Here is a 22,880-nt window from a genome sequence, read left to right on the forward strand (position 1 = left end):
GTCCGGAAGAGATACTAGAGGTTCTGGTCATCGACCAGTACATGAGGGCACTGCCACCAGATCTCCCACGTGGAGGGGAAGTCTGGGTCCAGGACCCTACTTTTATAGTGAAGAAAGATCTCCTGTACCATGTGGTACAAATGCAGGAGCAGGAATACATCAACTCTGTGCCTACAAAAACATCAAAAAGCCACATTGAGCACTCACCCACAGTCACTGTTTGAGCACATCTAGGGTAAGAAACCCAGCCAGATCCTGCGGAGGTTCTCGGCCAGGAGTACAGTAAGACATCAGGCGATATGCACCTCTGTCCAGAGTGTCAGCCATAGCCCCTCGCCCACACTTACGGGCCCCTTTGTACCTCTTCCAAAATTAGAGGTACCATTACGCATAGCTAGGATTCTGATTGGGCCCTAGAGAAGAAGCCTCGGAAACACCAACATCTGGTTGTAACAGACTATGCAACAGAACCCGAACCGTCCCCTCTACGCACAGTGGAGGGGAAGGTCTGGGTCCAGGACCCTACTTATTAGTGAAGAAAGATCTCCTGTACCATGTGGTACAATGCAGGAGCAGGAATACATCAACTCTGGTGCCTACAAAAACATCAAAAAGCCACATTGAGCCTCACCCACAGTCACTGTTTTGAGGACACTTAGGGTAGAGTAAACCCGGCCAGATCCTGCGGAGGTTCTCTGGCCAGGAGTACATGTAGACATCAGGCGATATGCACCTCTGTCCAGAGTGTAGCTCATAGCTCGCCCACACTTACGGGCCCTTTGATACCTCTTCCAAAATAGAGGTACCATTGAACGCATAGCTATGATTCTGATTGGGCCCTAGAGAAGACAGCTTCGGGAACACCAACATGTGCTGGTTGTACTAGACATGACAATGGATACCGGAAGCGTTCCTGCAGCCGTTCCCCCTACGCAACACAGCTTCCAAGACAATAGCTAAGGAGCTAGTACAGATCTTTTCCCGGGTTGGGCTACCCAAGGAGATACTGACTGATCAAGGGACACCTTTCGTTTCCAAGTTGATGGAAGATCTCTGTTCGTTGCTTCATGTACAAGCCCTATGGACCTCTGTATACCACCCACAAACAGACGGTCTTGTAGAAAGTTTCAATAGGATCCTCAAGGCCATGATCAGGAAAGTAGTGAGCCGGAATGGGAAAGACTGGGATAACTTATTGCCTTACTTCATGTTCGCCATCCAAGAAGTTCCACAAGCCTCCACAGGTTTCTCTCCATTCGAACTACTATATGGGTGCCACCCCCGAGGCATATTGGATATAGCCAGAAAAGCCTGGGAAAAGGAGCCAAATCCCGGAAGGAACATACATCGAGCATGTACTACAGATGAGGGATCGGATAGCCCGAGTTACACCCATTGTATGGGAACACTTGGAGAAAGCACAGGAGACCCAATGGACCCATTATATCCACCAAGCAAAGCTTTGACGGTTCCAACCAGGGGATCGAGTAATGATCCTGGTGCCCACAGCAGAAAGCAAGCTGTTGGCCCAGTGGCAGGGACCTTAGGAAGTGATTGAAGCCGTGGGAGAGGTAAACTATAAGGTGCGGCAGCCAGGCTGCAGGAAACTGGAGCAAATTTACCACATCAATCTTCTAAAACCTTGGCATTATCAAGAAGCATGCTTAGTCACCCAGGAGACCCTTCCCCGGGAGGATAATTTACATGAGCAAGTGAAGATATCACCCGACTTGACGCCAATCCAAAAGATCGAGGCAGCCGACATGATTAATCGCAATCGAGATGTGTTCTCTACAAAACCGGGGCGGACAACTGAGACCTATCACCATAGCCACGTGATCCCCAGAGCCAAGGTAACACTGAGACCCTACCGAATCCCAGCAGCCAAAAGAGAGGAAATCAGGGCTGAAGTAAAGAAAATGTTAGAATTAGGCGTTGTTGAAGAATCCTACAGTCAGTGGTGCAGTCCAATCGTTCTAGTGCCCAAACCTGATGGTACCACGAGATTCTGTAATGACTTTCACCGACTGAATGAAGTATCCCAATTTGACGCATACCCCATACCATGCATCGACGAACTGGTTGACTGACTAGGTAGTGCCCGATTCTTGACTACACTGGATCTGACAAAAGGGTACTGGCAGATTCCCCTGACCAAAGAAGCTGAAGAAAAGACAGCGTTCTTGACCCCGGACGGGCTACTCCAGTACACTGTCCTCCCTTTTGGGTTACATAGGGCCCCAGCCACATTCCAGTGCCTCATGGATAAGCTGCTGTGCCCCCAAGCTAGTTATGCAACTGCATACCTAGATGATGTCATCATCCATACACCAGACTGGGGAACCCACTTGGAGAAAGTTGAGGCAGTACTACGCATCTTAAGGCGGGCTGGCCTCACCGCTAATCCTGCTAAATGTGCCATAGGACTAGCAGAAACTAGGTACCTGGGATGTATTGTAGGAAGGGATATAGTGAAGCCCCAAAACTAATAAGCTAGAGGCAATTCAAAACTGGCCCCAGCCGACTCGAAAGAAGCAGGTCCATGCGTTCCTAGGCATGGTAGGCTACTACCGACATTTTATTCCTCATTTTGCCAGTAGGGCAAGTCCTCTAACAGACCTGGTGAAGACCCGAGGTCCAGACATGGTGAAGTGGACCGACGCAGCAGAGGGGGCATTTTTAGACCTTCGGACGGCTCTCTGTAATGACTCCATACTCATAGCCCTGGACTTTACCAAGGAATTTATTTTACAGACAGGTGCTTCTGAGCTGGGGTTGGGGGCGGTTCTGATTGGAGAAGAAGAACACCCGATCCTCTGTCTAAGCGGAAACCTGCTCCCAAGAGAACAGAAGTATGCTGTAGTCGAGAAAGAATGCCTTGCTGTCAAATGGGCCATGGAGACTCTGCGTTATTACCTCTTAGGCTGGCGATTTGCTCTTGTGACGGACCATGCACCCCTCCAGTGGATGCAGAGAAATAAGGAAAAGGATGCAAGGGTCACCAGGTGGTTCTTATCCCTCCAACCATCCAGTTTCCCCCATACGGCACAGGGCGGGATGCCCACCACACGGCCACTGATGGTCTTTCAGAGCACACTGCCTGGCGGTCCCAGTTGCCAACCCTATGGTGTTGAGCAGAGGGGGGTGGATATGTATGCGGGCAAGGCCCAATGGCTCAGTAAAGATTGAGGAACAGGTAGGGGGGGGGGGGGGGGGGGGGGGGGGGGGGGGGGGGGGGGGGGGGGGGGGGGGGGGGGGTTTAGCCCCCAGGCTAAACAAATCCCTAGTACACATGGGAACCAAATGGCATTTGCTCCAGGTTAATCAAGAACCTGGGGCCAATTAAGACCTTTCTAGAAGGCAGTGGAGATGGCTACTTGATTAGAACACCTGCAGCACAATCAAGGCAGGCTAATCAGGGCATCCGGTTTAAAAGGGAGCTCACTCCAGTCAGGCAGGGAGGAGCCAGAGGAGAAAGGAGCGTGTGTGAGGAGCTGGAGCAAGAAGGCAAGGAGCTGAGAGTGAGAGAGTATACTGCTGGAGGATTGAGGAGGACAGGCATTATCAGACACCAGGAGGAAGGTCCTGTGGTGAGGATAAAGAAGGTGTTTTGGAGGAGCCATGGGGAAGTAGCCAGGGAGTTGTAGCTGTCATGCAGCTGTTACAGAGGCACTATAGACAGCTGAATCCACAGGGCCCTGGCTGGAAGCCCGGAGTAGAGGGCGGGCCCGGGTTCCCCCCAAACCTCGCAACTCCTGATCAGACACAGGAGGAGTTGACCCGGACTGTGGGTTCCACCAGAGGGGAAGATCACTGAGGTGAGCAAATCCGCCAATAAGTGCAGGACCCACCAAGATAGAGGAGGAACTTTGTTACAGCTATCAACTTGAATATTCCAATAGTCTGGCTAGATTGGATTCAAACCACCTTGTGGGTGTTACCCAGGAGCAAACACATTTGAAATACAGGTACATAGTCAATATTCATAACTTCATGAATACATTCATGATACATATGATACATGCATACTGTAATGGGGCGACGACTCACTGGCACGGCGTCTCCTGCTGGTTGTCCAGGGAATTAGCTCTTTTCCAGCTCGGAGCTCCCTCTGCAGGCCGGCTGATGTCTCACCTGCCACTGCTCCTCATGTCCCTCCCAGACCCCTGTGCCCTTTACCCAGGGGTTCTCCCCACTGTAGCAACCCCCAGTCTGGGTTTCTCCACTCAGGGGAACCCCTAACCACTATCTCCGCCTCAGTATAAGGCTACCGCCAGTCGCCATCTAGCCCTCGTTCACTGGGACAGACTGCTGTTTACAAGCCAATCATCACAGGCAAGGGGAGTTTGGACCTGCTGCCTTGGCCTACCCCTGGGCTGCCCTCTGCAGCCCTCAGTACCCTTCTGGGCATTTAACAAGGCCTGCAGCCTGGGGGGTTTCCAGGCCAGAGCTCCCCAGCTCCTCTGGCCTTCCCTTAGCCCTGCTCCACTCTAGGCATTCTGTTCAGCTCCCAGGGAGCCAGGCCCATCCCTCTCAACAGCTAGAGAGACTGTGTCTGTGTCTGACCCACTGCACTCTTATCAGGGCCAGCTGGGCCCTGATTAAGCTGACTGCAGTTGTGGCTGCTTTCTCAATCAGCCCAGCCTTTCTCCTGCCACAACCCTCTCCCAGGGCTGTTTTAAGCCCTTCAGGGCAGGAGCGGAGTAACCATCCCACTACACATATACATAGGATAATCACATTCAACAGATCATAACTTTTCCATTGACACCTTACATGAAATACTTTGCGATTGTATAACAGTGGTACCAACAATAATATACATGGTCATATTTTAATCATATAACATTACAGTTAGTATTATTATTGCCAGTTTATCAAATGAGAAAACTGGCAGATTTGACGTGACCAGAGCAGGAGACTCTCCACAGGATCACTGTGGCTCTATTTTAAGATTTGATGTAGTTAATTCTTCTATTTATGCTTCAAGGTACTATATTCAGAACCTCTTCTAGGTTTGTTATTCCTTTCAGTGCTGTCTTATGTTTTTCTGATGTCAGGGTGGATATCTGAAATCTATATATAGAAAAATATGGGATGACACAGAATCCATAGTCTGCATAATGAATTGCCCATTCCTAATTTTAGTGAAAGTTGCATGGTAGCTATTTACTTATCTTTTAGTTTCCAGGGTTTTAACATTTTCTCTCCCTAGTGTTGTGTACAAGATCCAGGGGGAAAGAGCCAGTTGAATATGCAGGAGAAACAGTGAAACTGACGCTACACAAAGTTCTGTCAATGCACTATGTAAATAAGTAAACTTTTAATTTACAGTAAGTTTACATGTCACTTGTAACAACAGTAGGTTAGTAGACAGAAGCAAGATTTTTTAATTGACCGCGTCTCTTTTGTTAACTCGATTTATTCAGACTTTTGTCTGAGTAATGGTTTGAAAGTACATGTCCCACCTTGGCTACTGGTTAGAGCACAGAGCCAATATTTATGGTTTCTATAGTTGGGTCTTGCCTTTAGTTTCTGTGTGATCGTGGGGAACCATTTATCCTTCCTGTTTCTAAGTTTACCCATCTAAAATGAGGATATTAAAAATCAATCTTTTTGAAGAATGATTAAAGGATATTTGTAAAGTGTATTGGGATTGTCTGATGGAGGACTGTGTAAGTACCAGAAATATATTTTCATGTTTTCCTTTCTCAACAGCATGGGTGAAATCCTAGGCCCAGTAAAGTAAGTGGAGTTTCACCATTGACATCAGTGAAACCATGTATTCACACCCTGGTCTGGAAAATCTGATGATATTCAAAATTAATGTGTTATACAGAAGTGCTGATTGAATTGTTATGGCAAGGGTCACCAGATGGTGCTGTTACATACAGTGTTATACATTCTTTTGGATACTATGAAAACAGTGTTCAGTTTTAATACCAAGAGAGAGAAATATCAGAACTGATTAACTCAGTTCTAAGGTGGAGCCTCAATGATTCTATGGATATTCCTCTGCTTTGGTCAAGTCACATCTGTATGTGTTAGGTTTCCTGTCTAAAAAATGGTGATAGTAGTACTTACTTCTCTTTTCAGAGGTCTGATACGAAATTTATGAAGTGCTAAAAAGTTATAATTATTATTAGTAATAATTAAGGAAGCATTTACAGAGAGCAGAGTGGAAAATACAAAGTTGTGTAGCAAGTACAAGGTATTGTTAGTTTTGCGATGCAGGGGTTTTTTTTGCTGGGGGGTTGCAAATAATGTGAGTTTGCTCCCTGCCTTAATCTCTCTAACAAGAATCAAGATTTGGAGCAGAGTTGGGATTTTGGCTGAGATTACTGATATAGAGGTTTTCCTGTATACGATTTGTGACTTCTTCTGTTCAAGGACAGGTATATACTTTGTAAATAAAACAAATTAAGAAAGTATCCAGACTGTCTGTCACTGACTTTCTCCTTCAGCGGGAAAACTTACCTGCCAGGCCCTGACATGTGCAATCACTTGGCAGAAGGACATTATATTAGGAAAGAAAAGCACCAGTTCCTCCATGGTGACAAATATTATATTATCTAGTATGAGTCATATCTATTTGTATTTTCATGAATGTCATTAATAGAAGTGGAGTACACATTTCTGTTATTGAATTCAAATATGGTGTTTAGCATGTAATTGCATATTAATTCGAATTATTAACTTTGCTTGTAGGTGCTGGAAGACGTATTTAATTGGAGTCTACCTCCAGCTGTGGTTTCAATGTGTGATCAACAGATCATGAATAAATTAACTTTGGCCAAAATGCATTTTATCATTTGTCTTTCGGCAACAATAAATAGTATTCCTGAAAAAGTGATGAAAACAATTTATTCTATGGATAACACTAGCTTAAAAAAGCCAAGCAGAACCATGGAGTCAAGCATAAAAAGTAATTATTATTGTCGTGGAAAAGTCTGATCATCATCTGATTTTTATTCTCCAGCTTGTTTCATGTATAATTCTATCATTTTTAACATGTGTACACATTATACTGATACATTTTAAAGAATATTCATATTACGTCTTGCTGAAAATGTAAATGTTTATTTTTATTTTAGAAAGTTTGAATATATGTTTTCAATTTTTTATAGTTAAAATTTCATATTTAAATTTTATTTAGAATTGCCTTTCATTCTTACTTGTTTTATAGATACATTATTGTTGGTGGATCCTATGGGTTTTTGGGCTTTGTACTGTTTTAACATTTCCTGATCACTGTCTTCCAAATGAGTATCTATTTTTTCATCTTGGGAGATGAATGACTGGCTTTCTTTTTCTTTGTAGTAAATTATGCACCAGAAGATACTCTTCAGATCACATTGTGGTCACTTACTTATTTTCCCTGTATAGTCAGAATGCTTCACTTATTACTATTAATTATACATATTGTGGAACCTCCCAAGATATGTTGGGGCCTTCTCCAAACATAAGAGGTAGTCCAGGTCCCAAAGATCTTACAGTGTTAAAAATTAATGACAGAGAAGTAGATACGGGAACAAACAAAATGGTCAGAATGAGGAGAAATATATGTTTTTTTTGTTTCAAGGATTGTTGGATTTCGTTTGTTATATATAAACTATGCTTAACTGCTGTATTCCTCCTCATTGGCAGCTGCGGGCTCAGGCCTTTTCTTCATGGGGCTAGCTCTGGAGGGATTGGAGGCTTTTCCACATTCTCCCCCTTCCCCCCAAAAATAATTCCCCAGTCTCTAAATGGAGAGCCTGTATCTGCAATTGAGATGTGTGAAGTGTAAAAGATTTGGCAGAAGGGTAGAACAAGTGTAAATAAGAAATATATTTGAGAAAAATCATGATTTTTCTCATGAATATTCAGTGAATAGAAAAATAAGATAAATTCTTCAAATTATTGGGAATTATTTGGTCAACTCTGCTCCTTTGTAACTTGAAGTCTTTCTTGGAATTTAAGTGCTATCCTTTGCTTTAAAAATTTGTTATTTGCCAGTTAATGCAGAAGTTACAAGACACCAGGAACAAAGCAGCATTATTGTGCAACTGGTCAGATGCAAAGACGAATTAAATATGGCTATGCTAAAGGTAATTTTGTTGTTTAGGAAACTAAACTTAGGAAACAGTTCACTGTTCATCAAATGATATATTTCCTATGTGGCAGAAATAATACTGTGGGGACTAGATGATGTAGGGAACTGGAAATGAGTAAGAGTCTCTACTTTCTAGGTCACTGGTTCTAATGTGACCCAAGCAGTTAGTGGCTATAGGTAGGGTCCTACCAGTTTCGTGGCCGTGAAAAACATGTCATGGACTGTGAAATCAGCATTCCCCCATGAATCTGATTTCTCCTGCTGCTGGGAGCCCATGGCTCCTCGCTGCTATTCCAACCATGCTGGGAAGGGGCAGGAATTGTCCTTTTCTGCATGGCCACTGTTGTTGGGGAGATCTGACCTACAGAGGCAGTGCAGAAATGAGGGTGGGAGACCCTTACTTCCATGGAGCAGCAGCCCATGAACTGGGCTCCAGGTTTCCATTCCACACCCCACACCCCTGGCGGCTTCTGTCTCAGCACCAGGCATCAAGCTCGGGGCTTCCTCCTGGAATGGCTCTTGGCCGGCTGGGGGATTTCCCTTCCAGTGGTTACAGCTGGAGCAGACCCCGCTCTGGGCTTCTGCTCCCAATAGGAGCTGTAGGGGCAGCGCTTGGGCCAGAGGCAGCATGCAGAACCTACTGGCTGCCAGAGGGGGACATGCCAACTGCTTCCTCTCCTCCGCTGCTCCTGCCGCAGCTCTGGGCGCTGAGCTAGGGACTTCTTCCCCCGGCAGCTCCTCCCAAGGTTGGGGGCTTGTTCTCCTGCCAGCTTCAGTCAGGGCAGCCAGGGCTCAGGTCTTCTGTCCCCCATCCATTCCAGCTGGGGCAGCCTGGGCTTGGAGCTTCTGCCCCCACAGCCACTCCAGCTGGGGCCTGGGACAGTCCAGGCTCGAGGCTTCCTGGGCTCAAGGCTTCATCCCCACGGCTGCAGCCCAGTCTCAGGTTGCCCAGGCTCAGGGCTTCTTCCTCTGTGGCTGCTGCTGGGGCTCAGGGTGACCAGGTAGGGGCTTCTTCTGGGGCTGGGGCATCTATCCCTGGCATGGACTGTCAGATAGGAGCCTCCTCTGTTTCAACAAAGAGATTTGGGACTAACTTGGACATGAGAACTGAGTACTCATTCACCTTTAGAGGTGGTCCCTGCAGAACATATCTGAGTTACTTTGATGGGATAATATACTGGATAAATAGACGTTAATTCTTCTGAATCTTTGACAAGGCATTTAAAAGAGAAGCATTCCATTTTCATTTTGTTGTGTAGTTTAAGAAACTACAGCTCCAGGGATATGACATAATAAAATAAAGATTTAAAACATTTTGAATAAACTTACTAGTGCTCTTGACAGGCATTAATGCTGCCTGTCTGAATTCAGCCAAATCAATGGAAAAGCTAAAAAAATAGATAGTGAGAGAGAGTATTCAGAGTAGCAGCCTTGTTAGTTTGTATCCGCAAAAAGAACAGGAGTACTTGTGGCACCTTAGAGACTAACAAATTTATTTCAGCATGAGCTTTCGTGAGCTACAGCTCACTTCTTCGGGTACATAGAATAGAACACACAGACAGGAGATATTTATACATACAGAGAACATGAAAAGGTGGAAGTGTGCATACTAACAGGAAGAGTCTAATCAATTGAGATGAGCTATCATCAGCAGGAGAAAAAAAACCTTTTGAAGTGATAATTGAGATGACCCATAGAAGGTGTGAGGAGAACTTAACATAGGGAAATAGATTCAATTCATGTAATGACCCAACCATTCCCAGTCTCTATTTAAGCCTGAGTTAATTGTATCTAATTTGCATATTAATTCGAGTTTAGCAGTCTCTCTTTGGAGTCTGTTTTTGAAGTTTTTTTGTTGCAAAATTGCCATCTTCAAGTCTGTCACCGAGTAGTTAGAATAAATGGACCCAAATCTGACATCAAGAATCCTAACATTCGAAAACCAGTGGGAGAACACTTCAACCTCTCTAACCACTCAGTGACAGACTTGAAGGTGGCAATTTTGAGGTCATTGTGGAGTTCTGCTTAAAAATGGATGGCATGACATGTTCCTATGACTTTTAACTAAACTCTTCCTAGAGTCCTGAGGTTGACAAGTTTTAGTTTAAAGTGAAATTTCTTTCTGATCTGTTTTTTCCATGGTTTCCTGCAGCTTTACTTAATGTGAATCTGAGGGCCTGCGAACTACTCAGGGACTTTCAGGATAGATACTGTACTCATTAATTATAATGAGGTTATATTTAGAAAATAATAGGTTTCTTTCTATATGAACAAATGCTCTTTTATTATTTTATTTACAGTTGAAAATTACTGAATCCTGAACTGTAACTATGATATAAAGTTAGGAATGAAAAATGTTTAACTGAATTATTTCTAGTTGTATTTTATTAAGATACACAGTACTATATCTTCTGGTGTACTGTGCTTAGAGTCATAAATTACGATATTACCAGTTTAGTATGCAGTGCTACTTCCTGTTCTTTGAGTTTAAAACCAGATTAAAATAATAATCTTGCTTACAGAAATAGTGCCTTGTATTCATGTTGGCCTATTTCAAAGTATGGGAAGTCCTGGACAATAACAGAGAACTTTTTAAGCAACTTTCTATTATTTGTATTATTTCTTGAAATTACATGATGTTGTGATGTTCTTCTCTTAGGGGATTTTATTGACAGAAACTGAAGAAAGGCTTAACTCTCTTGTAGCCAACATACAGAATGAATATGATGGGAAGATTTCTCACTGTTCTGCTGTAGAATTAGAGACTGTTATTGAGGCCAAGCTTCAGCTTGCAGTTATTTCTCAGCAGAGACATCAAACTGCTTTCAGGTAAATACCATCATAGCCAGAATACATTGCAGCTTTCTGAATGTAAGATTAAAAAAACAAAAAACAAAAAAAAACCAAACCCAAATAAACCCTACAATCCTCTTTGGTTTCAAAGATACTCATATATTTCAAACCTTGAAAGCTACTGGAAGTAACAACAATAATTGCCCGTCTATACCGAAAGAAGGACAGGAGACACTTGATATGATTTTAATTAGGCTGCAACTTTATTATTAGATGTTTGGAATTACCTGGCAGATAAAAGTGTACAGTGCAGGTAACTCCATGATCATCTCAATATCTACCTGGGGGTTTCCGCAAGTCTACCCCCATTTTTTCCATCCAGACCCCCCAGCCAACCCATTGCTGGGAGTTTATCACTCTCCAAGAAGTTGAGGCTTTTGCCTTTTGAGTTATAGTAGCCTGGAAATACTTTGCATCCTTCAGAGGGTATGTTTCTGTGCAATATCACAGAAAAGCATTAAGATTTCAGAAATGTGGTGAAAGATAGGAAGGCTGGAAAAATACATATAACTCATATGGTGTAACGACACGTGTGACACTGTTGCTTGGAACTCTGATTCAGTAGAAAGTTGGAGACAGCTGTTACAAGGAGCACATTCTCTGAAGGATGGGCCCTATGTTTGGCTCAAGAGCTTTTGTTAGAAAAGATTTTCCCACTAGATCAGTTACCCAAACATTTTTCTGTCCTGAAAATACCTTCATTCTTTTGACAAAATGTGGGATTTCCATCTATATCTGCAATTATTGGAGATTCGTTTTCAGTCATAAAATATCAGTGTAGCTGATAAGTCCTCTCTTTTTCAAAGAAGCGCTGTTTAATTAGAGTGTTGACAACACTCATATTTTTTCCTAACGCCCTAACTGCTAGAACGAGGTTGCACAAGAATCCCAGCTTTTATATTTTTTAAAAATGAAGTTTATTGCTCTTGTGGTTGCAAAGAAAATCTTGAAAATGTAACCCAAGAGCACCCTACAGTCTCAGAAACCAGAAGGCAAAGAAAAAAAGCCCATCATTTATTATTTTCAACCCAATCTCATGATGGTGGGGTGGGGGTTGGGATCGCTGACTGATGATTTTTGAATGCTTGGTGTTCACAGTACTGTGGTTAATAGAACACTGGGCCTTCGGTTGCATGTATGTGCTTCTCAGTGTGCCTGTTATAGCCCCTTTATATTAAAGGACAACTTCCAAATACCATGTGACTGCTTACTATGTAACGGAAGTCTCTTGATTCAATCTTGGAAAGAGAGAAGCCTCTCCACAGGGACTTGGCAAAAGCGTGAAGTATAGTTACAAAGGAGTACCAAGGAAAAAGGGTGTGTCCTCTCCTTTCCTAGTATACAGAAAGTGGTACAGCCTCTATTAACAGATTTTTCTTACTTTAAATATTTTGCATATGCTGTTTGTTTATAAAATTGACCCTGAGGAAAGAGATGTGAAACTGAACTTTAGAGTTTGGGTTTTATTTTAACTAACTTGGTTGGTGACTCTGCCCATTGGCTTTCACACTCTTATGTTTCTTTGTAGTGGGTTGTGTCTCCTTGTAGAAGGACTCTTCAGTATTCCCTCCCATTTAGTTGCATCTCCTGTAAATTCAGTATCAGAGGGGTAGCCGTGTTAGTCTGTATCCACAAAAACAACAAGGAGTCCGAAGGCACCTTAAAGACTAACAGGTTTATTTGGGCATAAGCTTTCTTGGGTAAAAACCCACTTCTGCATCTGAAGTGGGTTTTTTACCCACAGAAGCTTATGCCCCAATAAATCTGTTAGTCTGTAAGGTGCCACTGGACTCCTCGTTGTTTTTGTACATTCAATATATGCTATAGATACACTTTTTTGTATTAATTAAGCAAATTCTAGTCTATAACTGCTGGTTCACAATCTGAAATGGTCTAGACATCAGAAAGATTACATGAAAGCATAAAATGGTACATAATTTTTGTTGTTTAACAATATGTTCCCTATTAGTGCTGCTTTGGCTTTCTCTGCAATTCGACTTCTTCAGGATGCAAACATTTTTAGGAAGAATGTTCCACATATTCAGCTAAATATACAGCGAACAGAGTATCGAGTATGTACTGATACAGATTCTACTTTTTAAATTATTGTTTGCTTATATGGAAAGGCTTGCATCAAAATGTCAAATTAAGCACACTGCTGAACCTCTTTTAGAAATGCTAGTGCAGTGATTGCCACTAATGCATTTATCTACAGCTATTAAGCAGTGGTATCTGAGGTATTAAATTTACTTTTAGTCTGGTATATCTGATAACTCTGTATGGTTACTGTTAAATGTTGACTTTTAATTGCCATCATAATAGTTAATATGCTGTGGGAGAATTATAAATGCAAAAGTATAAAAATCCAGGATTTTCTTTTATACTGTAAAATATAGATTTGAACTTCAAACCTCTTCACACACTTTTGGATGCTATATAATAAATACGTGATTAACTTTACTATATGTAAATTGTATGAGCAAATGTATTGAGTGAGAGCATTTCACTATAAAGCCTGACAGAGAAGTACACATCACCACTCAGATCTAAAATTAGTAAAGTGTCTGATCAGTTCTGCTAATTCTCAGTACTTGTCTAAGGATTGACAGAACTTTGACTGAGGTCTTTTATTATCTTGACAGTCCAACATATTGTAGCGCCAGCAGTGACAATTAAAATGTATGATGGACTGCAGTAATTGTTAAGGCTCTCAACATAAAATATCTTTAAAGGAAACTGATTTCTAAGGTCAGAATCCAGCCTTGTAGCTAATTTTCATCATTGGTTGCAAACATGCAAGCCATTTATTTTGAATGGTTGTTACTAAAAGCAGAATGTGAGCTGAAGTATATAATTGTGATACTGACTAAACGACAAACTCTGGCCATGCTCATCTCTTGTGTTCTGATGACACAAGCTATTGATATCTGGGCTGCAGAACCCTGTCTCAGAAAACCTTCTTGTAATGGATTAGAGGTGGTATAGAAGGTTCGCTTGGGAGCCTGAACTCTCTGTGGTAGGTTTTGTTTTGGAAGACAACTGCTTGAGGTGCCCTAGACATTTGAAATGATAGAATTAGTCTCAGTGGAGTAGTGGGCAGAGTGCGGATGAGGTGATCAAAAGCGTATAACAAATGCTCTTTATCACATGGTCCTTGAAATTATCATGTGCTCATCGTCGGCACATATTCTACACATATTAAATATTTATTTGTTCTCACATTACCATAGTTTAATTTTCATTGTAGATTTCATTATTTCATCGGGTTTTAACTTAATAAATCATAAATTGACATCTGTAATAAAAGTGGCTGAGCCAAACTGAATAAACTTTTAAGTATAACTATGCTATTTTTAAAATATTTATATTTTGATTTATATTATACTAACAAATACTTAAACTTAACGCTGCCTTGTTTGTGTTAAAGTAGTTTATTCACAGAATAACTTTTTTATTGATTTTGGAAATATGACCAGGATTCTTATATAGACAGTACTCAGCTGCCTTGCAATGTAATAGCACGAGAACATATGAACATACGTCTGTGGCTGAGATGTCGCATGGCATTAGTGACTGCACTAACAGCACAGATCCGTGGCATTGGTGATATGAAAGGTACTTGTCTTTGCTTTAGTGCTTTAGATTGGGAAGGGACCATATGTTCTTGGGTGTCTGTATAGTGCCCACCATAATGGTCCTCTTATCCCAATCTCTACTACAGTACAAATAATAAAAACATTAATGTTAGAACTATCAGTAAACAACTGTTTATAGTGAATTTAGACAATACAGCCAAGAAAATATTCTATTGCTGAATTTGGTCTTTCACTGTAGTTTATAAAGTATAAGCCATTAAATCAAAGAAGGCTCATTTAATGCTCATTACTTTCTGAAAAATCAAGTACATAATAAAAAAAATTGATGTGCTTTAAAGCAATTAAATTAAATAATCACACTTAATTTTTAAAATTTATTGCTGCTACATATCTCTATTTTGAACAAACCTCAAATACTCCTTTGGTGTGCTGACTTTATATGTCTCCCATAAATGGAAATGTTCTGTTCTCATTTCTTGTATTTCCAAGCATTTGAGCATGACAGTATAAAAATACTTTATGCCACTAATTTCACAAAATTGCTAGGGAATTTTTTTTGTACATAAGATTGTTAGTTAATATTTCATCAGTTACACAATTAGGTACTGGTGTTAACTATATTGCATTGTGTATAAATGTACAAATTAAAATATGTGTTAACGTTATGTATTTATAATTTATATACAATTATGTGTTCTACTTCTACTCTGAAAGGTGACTGTAAAACAGGAACATTTATTGTGTCTCATTGATTCCAGACTGAATTTTTTTAGTTGTGAACTGAGCTGATGTTTTTCCTACTTGAAGTCCTACAAGCTTAACAAGGGCTCTGAAGCTGTGGTCTTTCTGGCGTGAGTATCATCTGTACTCACATAGACTGGCAGGCCAACTCTGCTCTAAATTGCATCTGTGCAGCCCCTATGAAGGTTAACTGAGTTTCAAAGTTGTAACTGACAGAAGATTTTGAAGACAATAGTGGAGTTGAGCAATTACAATAGTGTAGTTGGAGAGTATCATCAGGCTTGCAGAATCTTCATTACTTGTGTTGATGCCTCAGAAGAAAAGAACCCAATTTGTGTGTGCTGGCAATGCTGACAATTTGAAAATAAATTTTTTCTTGGAGATTGAACACATTTGATATAGAAATCATTGAAACACAATAAACATGGAAGCCCATTATATCACTTTTATAGTCATTTTTCAGAGTGGATGCAACCTTTAAGTGTGTAAGAGAAAGGTATTGTAAAATCATTTTTAATCTTATTTTTATTATTAATTCCCTGCTTTCTTTTAGAAAATGACATGACTGATTGCTCAAGTCTAATAAATGAAGTAATAATAGAAGCAGAGGCCTTCAGTGACATTGAGACACAGGCTGAAGTGATGGTGCAAGCAGTTATACTGGACCTGCAAGAAAGGCGCCCTGTGACTGGCATTAAGCTTCTTCTGCAGGTTTGAATGCAAGCAAAGAACAGTTGTTAATTTTTTTGTTTTTTGCCAAATAAAACTGCTGTCAGGACAAAATAATCCTGAAATAGTTAAGACCTCTTAGATAATGTGAATATAAACATACTTTTTCATTTTATCTGTGTCTTTATAAACAAACAATGACATTGGTTAAATTGGTTTATTTTATCTGTGTTTAAATAGGATATAATCAATTTATTCCAAGAAAAGCCATTTATTTCCCCTGTGGCTTCTTTAACACTAGTGAAATGTCTGCTTCTGCTGGCAGACATATTGACAACACAAACGGATGAGGACACAGAGCATCACTCTTCTGCAATCGAACGATTAAACTTGTTAATTCTGGCTCACAAATTTACTATTAAACAGGTGAGGGTAGGTTGGTGATTTATGTTAGTTTCATGCGATTTGCAAACTCCTCATACTCTTCTCGTTTGTGACATACTCCGGAAGCTATTTTAGCAACTCATTTGAAAAGAAAGGGGACATATAATCCAATTTCCCTCAGATCATACAATGTACAGAATTTGCTCTTTTTACCAAATTCCTAGAGATTCATCAAGGGTTAGATGCAGACATAGATAATCTGTACTTTGAATACTATCCAGTGTCATTTTGAAATGGATAAGCACTTAAACACCCAAATCCTTATTTGGGTACTGAAATAAATGGCCTGATTTTCAAGGATGTTGAGTACCCATAGCTCTCATTGAAGTCAAAGAGTGCTCCACATCTCTGAAAATCTGGCCATCTCATTAGATATCTAATTACAGATTTAGGTGCCTAACTTTTAGCACCCCAGTTTGAGAATTTTAGCTTTAGTTCTTAACTTGAGAATCACTCAAATCAGAAATCAAGTATAAAATAGTTAGTATTTATAGATATTCACAAAAATAAACTGTGAAGTGGTGTAAATAAAGTGATTTTACATAAGAGTTTAAGCATAAATACAGTTAAAATTCATCTAAAGGCATAAAACTTGTAAAAGAAGTTTATAGCAATATGCTATTTCCTTCTTTTATTTGGAAGTAGACATGCCCTTCTTCATTTTCTGCTCACTCCTGATACTGGCTCACAAAAGAAGCTTTCAGATGAAATTCTCTCCTTCCTTGAGTGTAGACATGCAGAGTCTTAAACTATTAAATTGTTATGTCCCCAAACCTAGATGATCAAGAATGAAATGGACCATTCTATCCTCTTAGAACTGCAGTTCCCAATTGCCTTGTCTCCCCCTATGTCAACAGTGCTTGCAGTTTTGGCACATGAATTTATATTATTGTGAGACAGTCTCTCATTGGCTTCAAGATCTTTTCTCAGATCTGACAGTAACAGCATTCCATCTCCGGAACTAAGATGTCAGAGGTTCTGTTTTTTGATGACTTTCTGGTGTGAGGGAATTTTTCTTCTGGAGCCCTTATCCTGAGACTTGTAAACCAGATCATGAGCTTGTTGATCTTGTGTCTGTCCCATCTGCGATACAATTTGAAGTCCCAACTTAGAGGAACTTTCTTCTCAATGGAGAGGACACTCAGTGTTAATTCAGCAGTTCAGGAATATTAAGCCCTTTTTCAGTGCTCTTTCATAAGACATAATGAAGTCAGTCAGTGGGGCTTTAATCTGTGAGGGCAGACCTTGTATACATTCAAAGGGCGGAATTGCAGCCTGGATGTATATAAAATGGATCATTTGGATTATATTGTTGTGTATAATTATCTTTGTAAAATAAATTTCTACTAGATTTTTACCCTTGGAGAACCAATCGAACAGTGTACAGAAGACCCTGCATTGACAAGTCCACTGGTTCCTTTGAAAAATAATTACTTGCCAGCTATTAATTTACTGGCAAAAGTCAAAATGAGAATTGGTAAGAAAAATCAAGTACATTGTTGCAGTAATGTGTCTGATGAATAGTTGAAAACTAATATCAGATTAACTGAAATAGTACCAGAAGTGTATGAATTACATCAATTTTTCATTAAGTAATGGTAAAAATGTAAGGAAAATTTTTCCTTCTGAAATCTTCAGTAGATGGATACAGTCATTGCAAATAGCAAAACAGCTATACAGACAAGTTAAAACTATTACAACAAACATAAACATTTTAAAAATATGATTTTTATATAAACATTATAGTTATAATGTACGTTACTATATTCCATATAATTTGCATTCACGTATTGTGACAGACCCAGACCAGTGGGGTACAGGAGTCTAGTAGAGGGCAAATATACTGGTCACTGGCTGAGTAGTTTTCTGTTCCCTGAGTGACCAGAGCAGGGGCTGCACTAGAACCAATTCAGGCAGACAAGCTGATTAAAACACGTGCAGCCAATCAAGGCAGGCTAATCAGGGCACTTGGGTTTAAAAAGGAGCTCACTCCAGTCAGGGAGGGGGGAGCCAGAGGAGAGGAAGTGTGTGAGAGGAGCTGGGAGCAAGAAGCACAAGGAGCTGAGAGTGAGAGGGTGTGCTGCTGGAGGACTAAGGAGTACAAGCATTATCAAACACCAGGAGGAAGATCCTGTGGTGAGGATAAAGAAGGTGTTTGGAGGAGGCCATGGGGAAGTAGCCCAGGGAATTGTAGCTGTCGTGCAGCTGTTACAGGAGGTACTGTAGACAGCTGCAATCCACAGGGCCCTGGGCTGGAACCCGGAGTAAAGGGCGGGCCTAGGTTCCCCCCAAACCTCCCAACTCCTGATCAGACTCAGGAGGAGTTGACCCAGACTGTGGGGAAGATCACTGAGGTGAGCAAATCTGCCAATAAGTGCAGGACCCACCAAGGTAGAGAAGGAACTTTGTCACAGTATCCATTTATTTTGCTTTTCTGAGTGTTATGTATATAGGGTGACCAGATGTCCCGATTTTATAGGGACAGTCCTGATTTTTTGATCTTTTTCTTATATAAGCTCCTATTACCCCCCACTCCCGTCCCAATTTTTCACATTTGCTGTCTGGTCACCCTATATATATATACAACTGCCACGTGCAGTGTGTAGTTTTAAATTAATAACTTTCATTCTTTCCAAGTAGAAGTTAACAATACCATGCTGAGTGCCAAACACAGCATTTATTCTCTGAGAATTGCCCATATATATTCCAACTCCCTAATGTATGGATCCCATGGGGAGCCATCTCAGAGAACAGTTTTTATGGTAACTAAACATTTAAAAAAAAATAGGAGATAATCTGGGCCAATAGTCCTCTCAATAAAATAAGGTATAATGTTTAATGCTGCGTATGAGCTATTAATGAACAAATACATTGTGTTCCATTTGGCCAGTGTAAATAGCAGTGCGTGATATTTTTTGGCAAATTACTTGGAAATGTACTGAATATTCTCAGAAAAAAAGCTTTAAACTCTGTTTGAGGTTTAAATTAAATTAAATCATTTCTGGACCTTTGTTAGTAAAAAGCCAAATGTTTAAAAAGTCAGGACATTCATAGCTAAAGTTACACAGTATTAATCTTGTCTGCATATTCCCTCCTGCCAATTGTCTTTTGATGTTGCCCACCGCTGGTGTAGTATCTGAAGCATGGTAGATTATAGATATCCATATATAGGACAAGGCAGATTGGTCTCTTTGGCTCACAAAGATGGCTATGATATAGTTAGGGTCCCACCAAATTCACAGTCCATTTTGGTCAATTTTACGGTTATAGGATTTTAAAAATCATAAAATTTCGTGATTTCAGATCAAGAAATTTCAGATTTAACTGTGTTGTAGCTGGGGTCCTGACTCAAAAGGGGGATGTGGGGAAGCTGCAAGGTTATTATAGGAGGGTGGCATTATTGCCACTCTTACTTCTGCACTGCTAGTGATGGCAGTGCTGTCTTCAGAGCTGGGTAGCCAGAGAATGGTGGCTTCTGGCCAAGAGCCCAGCTCTGAAGGCAGTACTGCTGCCAGCAGCAGCACAGAAGTAAGGATGGCATGGTATGGTATTGCCACCCTTACTTCTGTGCTGCTGCCTTCAGAGTTGGGTGGCTGGAGAGTGGTGGTTGCTGGCCAGGGGCCCAGGTCTGAAGGCAGCACAGAAGTACGGTGGCAATACTGTGACCGCACCCCACACACAATAGCCATGGGGGTGAGGGAAAAGATGCAATATCATGTTTCAAATGGTATTTGATCGTTCAGCTGCCCATATGTGTTGTGGGACATTGTATGTAGATCTGACTCTACAGTATGGTAATTACAGTGTGAACTGGAACCAAGATCGTATAACTTTAATAATGATATAATCCCAGTAGCTCCAATTCTTTTCTTTCTCTTCATAAAAGTTGTATTCCCAAAGGTGCTTATACAAATGTTTAAAACATACAAAAATAAAGAGAAGAGTTCCAAATACAGTGACTTACCATCCATATAATTCCAGTTCACACAATATAAATCACCCAGGAAAATGATGACTCCATTTGGTCAGTTTTTACCTTTCAATCTAAAACTTTTAGGAAAAGCCTAGGAGAATAGATAAGCTTTGCAGAGTTCCATGGAAAATTTCGAAGAAGCCTCTAGATCTGAAGGGTGCAAAAGTTGCTTTGACATTTGGAGATTCCTGGCAGTGTTCGTTTTATATAGAATCTGAAAGTTCAAGTGAAAATAGGGAATGATTCACTGCCAGTCCTTCTAAATGTCCTCTGCAAGATCTGGTTCCTGTGGCCCACATGAACTGAGCCACACAGGATGGTTTGTTTACATCATATTGTGCTGAAACATCTTCACGATCTCTCAGCTCCGTAGTACATCACTAAAAATATTTGCACCATTTCGATTTTTGGAGTTTAGTACTGTAAAATAATTCTCGTTGCCAGGAAGTTATTTCCTTTTTACAGTATTGTGTTTTTTGATAATTTACCAAAGCCTGCCTAAAATGTTTTCTTTTCAGCACATGCATTAGCGCAAGAAGTAGCTTCCTCATCTAAAAGAGAGAACCCATTAGAATGGTTACCAGCTCTCAGTCACTTAGAAACAGCATTGGACCTTTGTAGGACATCCGCAACCAGAGAATTAGATTTGGAAGCGGAAATTCTTTTTCAGAAAGGTAAGCAAAATCTTGGTTGTGTGACATGACTATCTTTCCAGCATATTCTTATACCTGCAGGATGCCTTAAAAGGGATACATGCTCCTGACATTTCCCACATTGACAGACTGACTAAAACTATCTCTACTGCATTTAATTATACTTGAATATATTTAACAAGAGTACAGTATATAATGACATTTCAGAAATACAAGAGGAGTTTCATAGACTCATAGAACTGGAAGGGACCTCAAGATGTCTTCTAGTCCAGTCCTCTGAACTAAGGCAGGACTAAATATTATCTAGACAATCCCTGACAGGTGTTTGTCTAATCTGTTATTAAAAACCTTCAGATATGGAGATTCTACAACCTTTCTGGGCAATATATTCCAGTGCTTAAGTACCATGACAGGAAGTTTTTCCTAATGTTCAACCTAAACTTCCTTTGCTGCAATTTAAGCCCATTGTTTCTTGTCCTGTCCTCAAAGGTTAACAAGAACAATTTTTCTCCCTCCTCCTTGTAACAACCTTTTATGTATTTGAAAACTGTTATCATATCCCCCCTCAGTTCTCTTTTCCAGACTAAACAAATCCAATTTTTTCAATCTTTCCTCATTGGTCATATTTTCTAAGCCTTTAATCACTTTTGTTGCTCTCCTCTTTACTTTCTCCAATTTGTCCATATCTTTCTTGAAATGTGGCACCCAGAACTGGACACAATACTTCAGTTGAGGCTTTGTCAGTGAAGTGGACGAATTACTTCTGGTGTCTTGCTTGCAATGCTCCTGTTAATACATCTCAGAATGATGTTTGCGCGCTTTTTTTTTTTTTTTTTTGCAACAGTGTTATACTGTTCACTCATATGTAGTTTCTGATCCACTATGCCCCCTAGATCTCTTATCACAGTACTTCTTCCTAAGCAGTCATTTCTCATTTTGTATGTGTGCGATTGATTGTTCCTTCCTAATTGGAATACTTCTCATTTGTCCATATTGAATTTCATCCTATTTACTTCTGACTATTCTCCATTTTACCTAGATTGTTTTGAATTTTAATCCTATCCTCCAAAGAATTTGCAATTCCTCCCAGCTTGGTGTTATCCGCAAACTTTATACGCATTCTCTATTTGCCATTATCTAAATAGCAGCAAAGAGTCCTGTGGCATGTTATAGACTAACAGACATATTGGAGCATGAGCTTTCGTGGGTGAATATCCACTTCGTCGGATGCACTCTTTGCCGCTTTTACAGATCCAGACTAACGTGGCGGCTACTCTGATATTATCTAAATAGTTGATGAAGATATTGAACAGAACTGGACCCATGACCAATCCCTTCAAGACCCTACTCAATATGCCCTTTCAGCTTGACTGGGAACTACTGATAACTACTCTCTAGAAATGGTTTTGCAACCAGTTATTCACCCACCTTATAGTAGCTCCATCTAGGTTGTATTTCCCTGGTTTGTTTATGAGAAAGTTATGTGAGGCAATTTCAAAAGCCTTACTAAAGTCAAAATATATCACATCTACTGCTTCGCCTCCATCCACAAGTCTTGTTACCTTGTCACAGAAACTTATTAGGTTGGCTTGACACATTTGTTTTTGACAAATCCATGCTAATTATTACTTATCACCTTATTATCTTCTAGGTGTTTGCAAATTGCTCTCTTAATTGTTTGCTCCATTATCTTTCCACATACTGAAGTTAAGCTAACAGGTCTGTAATTCCCTGGGTTGTCCTTATTTCCCTTTTTATAGATTGGCACTATATTTGCTATTTTGCAGTCCTCTGGAATCTCTCCTGTCTTCCATGATTTTTTGAATATAATTGTTTGTTCACCTATCTAGTTTATC

The 22,880-nt window shown here is 40.5% G+C and overlaps 1 protein-coding gene across 6 annotated transcripts in view; it reads left to right on the forward strand.

Annotated features, from left to right (window-relative positions):
* CFAP54 (cilia and flagella associated protein 54) overlaps positions 1–22,880 on the forward strand; it is a 208,781-nt gene that overhangs the window by 146,530 nt on the left and 39,371 nt on the right. For 5 of the 6 annotated variants that reach the window (XM_032788533.2, XM_032788537.2, XM_032788538.2 and 2 more), the window contains 9 exons: positions 6,709–6,925; positions 7,999–8,090; positions 10,755–10,924; positions 12,918–13,020; positions 14,425–14,563; positions 15,839–15,996; positions 16,195–16,380; positions 17,749–17,875; positions 20,890–21,045. In XM_032788533.2, coding sequence (XP_032644424.2) covers positions 6,709–6,925; positions 7,999–8,090; positions 10,755–10,924; positions 12,918–13,020; positions 14,425–14,563; positions 15,839–15,996; positions 16,195–16,380; positions 17,749–17,875; positions 20,890–21,045 — 1,348 coding nt within the window. Of the gene's footprint in view, positions 1–6,708; positions 6,926–7,998; positions 8,091–10,754; positions 10,925–12,917; positions 13,021–14,424; positions 14,564–15,838; positions 15,997–16,194; positions 16,381–17,748; positions 17,876–20,889; positions 21,046–22,880 lie in introns of those variants that run through there. The other variant, XM_032788542.2, reaches the window with a different exon arrangement.

Source organism: Chelonoidis abingdonii, chromosome 1, assembly GCF_003597395.2.
Source record: "Chelonoidis abingdonii isolate Lonesome George chromosome 1, CheloAbing_2.0, whole genome shotgun sequence".
Classification (NCBI taxonomy): domain Eukaryota; kingdom Metazoa; phylum Chordata; order Testudines; family Testudinidae; genus Chelonoidis; species Chelonoidis abingdonii.